The sequence below is a fragment of the Calidris pugnax genome, unplaced genomic scaffold, assembly GCF_001431845.1.
Source record: "Calidris pugnax isolate Ruff unplaced genomic scaffold, ASM143184v1 scaffold1535, whole genome shotgun sequence".
Taxonomy (NCBI): domain Eukaryota; kingdom Metazoa; phylum Chordata; class Aves; order Charadriiformes; family Scolopacidae; genus Calidris; species Calidris pugnax.
The window spans coordinates 6,859-11,369 of record NW_015092031.1 but is presented as its reverse complement, the minus strand read 5'-3'; the positions used below and the strand labels follow the sequence as shown (position 1 = coordinate 11,369).

At 44.5% G+C, this 4,511-nt stretch overlaps 1 protein-coding gene across 7 annotated transcripts in view; it reads right to left on the bottom strand.

Moving 5' to 3' along the window:
• Positions 1-2,742: 2,742 nt before the first annotated feature.
• Positions 2,743-4,511, bottom strand: part of LOC106900207 (C-type lectin domain family 2 member B-like) — a 6,537-nt gene continuing 4,768 nt past the window's right edge. For 4 of the 7 annotated variants that reach the window (XM_014962197.1, XM_014962196.1, XM_014962200.1 and 1 more), the window contains 3 exons: positions 4,076-4,176; positions 3,751-3,896; positions 2,743-3,388 (listed from right to left, as the gene is read on the bottom strand). In XM_014962197.1, coding sequence (XP_014817683.1) covers positions 3,769-3,896; positions 4,076-4,176 — 229 coding nt within the window. In that variant the 3' untranslated portion in view covers positions 2,743-3,388; positions 3,751-3,768. The remainder of the gene's footprint in view (positions 3,389-3,750; positions 3,897-4,075; positions 4,177-4,511) is intronic. The other 3 variants (XR_001414121.1, XM_014962198.1, XM_014962199.1) reach the window with 3 other exon arrangements.

Below are 4,511 nucleotides of genomic sequence, written 5' to 3'. Positions count from 1 at the left end.
CCCCCCCGTCAGGGAATGAGGAAGCAGGCAAGGGAATGTCACTATTCACATAAGAATGACGCTTAGTGCAAGGCACTAGCAGGATCTTGCTTTATTTCTTCAACTGTGTATTTCTAGTATGAAATGATTGTTATACTAGACCTGTTTCTCCTTACTGCCAGTTATGCCAAAAATACCCAAAAATTAAAAAATAAAAAGCATACAGACTAAATACAGACACAATGAGAAAGTATAATATTTATTCTCTACTAAACTGATATCCCCAGTTTGTACTGTTAGGAACAGAGAGATTTGTCAGTCATTTCCAGGCTCCTAAATATTTTAAAGAGCTTTCCAAAGACCACAGACACAACCTGGAGTTTCTCCCTGAGGAACGGAAGCAGACAAATTCAGTACAAGAACAACTGGGGATAAATATGGACTGTCCATACGGGGAACGCAGAACAGGCAGCTTTTCAGGAACAGAGAGTTCACAGAACCTGAATTAATCTGTTACAGATTGAAAACAGCAAAGAAGACCAAGACTAGAAGTTATTTATTGGGTTTGGGGGAGGTATTTAGCAGGGCTGGGTGGCTGACTTTTAGTAAATGGGTCACGTGTCAAAAACATAGTTTCAGCGTACCAGAAGTCAGTCATGAATTCAGAACAAATTAAGAAAACAGAGCTCAGTAATACAAATAAAGTACTTTTTGGAGAGTGAAACATTTCTGAAATAATGTCTTTCAGCCTTGCAAGGAAACAAGCGCCACACACAGAAGAGTTTGTGGAGAGGCTTGAACAAGGGTCTCTCCCACCAGGAGACCATCCCAGCCACAGTTGGGAGAAGCATAAATAGAGGCAATCTCAAAAGGTCTTCCTCTTTGGGGTGCTGAGTTTACTCTCTTGGGATGTTTTTTTTTTGTTTTATACCACTCTCCAAGCATTTGCAATTCTTCATCCTGTTTCTATCCATTTCTTAACATTTTTAATCTTATTGTTCTATAAACAGCTGAAACTACTGAAGCTGTAGAATAACTTTGAGCAAAAACTTCAGACACATTTTCAGATACTATTTCAGAGATATTAATGCCTATGCAAATCTAACGAGTCACAATGGGTTTTATACAAGTAAACAACAGTAATTCAGATACTCAAAAAAATTTGTAACCACCATTCCTAGAAGAATAGGGAGCTCAGCCTTCACATGACACCAAATTATAACCTTTTAAAAGCACGCATTATGTGGGCCACCTTTTAATTATCATTTCTCTCCCAAGAGCAGACGTCTTCTTTTTGTTTGAGCCCACAGGCTCCCCCAGCATTCTAGTCTCTGATCCCTCCATCAGGGGCATTACAGGGGCATTGCTACAACATTGGTGTTTACTAATTGTGACAAAGATTTCTCTAAAGGACAATCTTTATTAGTTTTTAATTGTTCCTTTTTCCCCTTCACCTTGAGCCTGTCTTCAAAGGTAATCTGGCCCCTACAGTCATCTCTTTCTAGTCCAATCCATGGAGATGAACCTTGCTTCTAAGGTTTTATACATTAGATTTATAGAACTAATAAATATATTATAAATCTAATGTCTAAAATCTGAATATTTAAACTCCCTTGAGTAGGCCAAATCTAGGACACCTGAGCAATTTCTGTGACCAAGTATTTCTCTTGAACACTTACTTCCTTATATATTTCTTTTAGAAATACATTTTAAGATCTAGAGTTTGTCATTAATTCAATCTTCAAAACACAGTTTGAGCTGAAAGACTGTGTCAAATTTACATACAAAAAGCCTTTGCACATACACCTATGAAGTTGTCAGATTTCACAGTCTCAGTCGTGAAAGTCTGGGTAAGAATTTACACGGAAAACTTCCAAAATACCAGACAGAATGGATCTTGAAAGAAACAATAGGTTGAATCACCAGTATGCAATGCCTGCCCCACGTGAAAAAGAGCTGTTCTGGTTCCGGGAATGAGCTCTCTCAGCCAGGCCATTAATCTTCAAGGTTAGTAAGAACCAATGGGTTTCTTTCCTTTTGCCATACATACATCTATTACAGCAATTTATACCTCATTTTCAAACTGTGGTTTCAGTGGGGTTCAGCATGATTTACAACAGGAAACAAAAAGAATGATGGAGCACAGCCATAGAGTTGTTACACTCCGACTGGCCACAGCCTTCCACACAAGTCAAAGAATTGTAGCAACAGGGGAAATAATTTGACTGTGGATACAATAATTATACAGAAAGACCCAATTATATTTTTTTTTCCTGCTTAGAACAGTGCATAAAATAAGTCTGTATACCATTTGTTCTCACTTCACTTGTTATCTCATTTTTAATTATGTGTTCTAGTACTAAAAAGTATGCTCAGTCTCCAGATAGTTTTTTCCTTTAAAAATACAAGTGGGTCAAACAGAGGTTCTTTGGAATAGACAAATTTTAAAACCTCATTATCTCATTCCTAAACACTATTTCAAAGTGAATTAAGGTGCAACAGAATTTGATTAACTACAGTTATAAATCTGAAACTAAAATGAAGACAGGTCTAAATCAAATACAATACCTCATTAGAAGATATAACTTCAGATATTTACCAATCTCCAAAAAGTAAGAGCAGGAAACAGAAAACTATACAATGTATATGAAGCTGGGAGTAATCCTGTCATCACACCCTATTGACTGAGAGTATATCAAAAGACAAGAATAGACTGAAAACATCCTCATGTTTCAGGGATTTTTTTTTCGGTGGCAGAAGACATTCTCAGTCGACTCTGAGGACTAGTCAGATTTCATATGAAATCTGACCTGAAATCTCACCTGTTTTCAAAGCAACCCCTGCAAACAGGTCCAGAAAAGGGTTTCTCAGGTGAGAATGAGAATGGGAAAATAAACATGAAAAGAAGCCTACTTAAACAGAAACCAAGAATACATATAATCACATTTTACTATTATTAGATACGTGATTACTATGCTTTGCTTTTTCTTGCGGCTAGCTCTAAATACAGACAGAATGCAAAGCATTAAATTGCCACGTGGAAGCCAGCTCTAATTCCCCAGGGCTGAAGAGACCTCAGACAGCCCGCCCACCGCTCCGCCCAATCAGCGCGCAAGGAAGACGAGTGGCGGGAAAGACAGCCAATCGGACCCTGCATTCAAACTTACCTCAGGACCTGCCCCTCACATCTCTTGCCGCGGGACCCAGCGCCGCCGTTCTGGGTGGAAATCGCAGAGTTTCAGGAGCCTTTCCCGAGGCCGCGAAGCAATTTTACACGCTCAGCCACGCTCTTCTGGGATATTTTAGGTGGAAACCCGGTGATTTTGAGTCCCCGGCAGCCGCGATGGAAACCTCCTTCTCTCCCCAGCACGGCCGTGGGTCCCTGGGGCCTGTGGGCTCTGTCAGGGGGCTTGGAGGAGGAATTTTAACTGTTTAGTCTAAATAAGTTAAGTTTTAATTGGAGCAAAGTTGTGGGCCACCATGCCCTGAGGCTGCAGCTCCGTCACCACAGCTCGAAAGAAGGTTTGTGTGATTTGTGAGAGAAGCAAGAAGAGCTCCGGGGTGGTCCCCAAAGGAGAAACCCACACTCATTGCACAACCCCAGGTTCCTGATCCAGGCAGGAACATGTCACCTCCCACATCTCCCCTTCCCACAGCTTCATCTCGTGAGAGATGGCAGAGAGTTTCTGCTGAGACCAGGAGGAACCAGAGCAGCAGATGAGGGAAGGACAACCCCAGGAGACCAGAAGAGGTGAAGCTCCAAGTCCTTACCATAGGGCAGGTCCTTTCTCAGCCACTTCTGTCACCTTGGCACTTGGGGCTTGCTGCAGATGTATGGCCGAAGCTGTGAGCAGTCTGTACTCCCCAAAACATGGTCGAACAAATACACACACTCTGCCTCGCCACGCGCCTCAAACCTGCAACAAGCAGCACAGACACCGCTGGGACCGTGGGGGTGGCAGTTGTCCCCTCAAGGCACCAGGAGGAGACAAGGGCTGCCTGCAAGGGACAGCCCCAGCAGACACCTCCCACCAGGACCCTGCCCGTCCCACCACAGGATGGTCTCCCCACGGCCCCAGCTCCCAATGGGACTCACATCTGGTTGAAGCTGCTGCCGTCCACCCACTCCAGGTGCTCGCCCCGTCTCCGCAGCCCAATCCAGGGATCCATGTCACCTTTGAGGAGCGAGAGGAACTGCTGGGCAGGAAAGAGAGAAGCCAATATCCAGCAGATGCTCCCAGCTGCACGCTGGTCCCTGTCCCATTCCTGGGATGGCAGCAGCTCCCACCCCACACCTGCTCCAACAAGCTCCAGAGCTGCTGCAGGAGATCACCAGCCCACACAGTGCTCTTGGTCCTGCTCTGACACAGCTCCGCTCCCACCCCACACCGCACCCAACACAGGAAGTCCCCCAAACCCTCACGCACCCACAACAGCCCCTCACTCACCAGTTCCCACTCCCTCCTCAGCACGGCCAGCGAGGCCCCATGAAGGAAGGGAGGGGGGGACCGGCCGAAAAGGGCCGGGCCGCG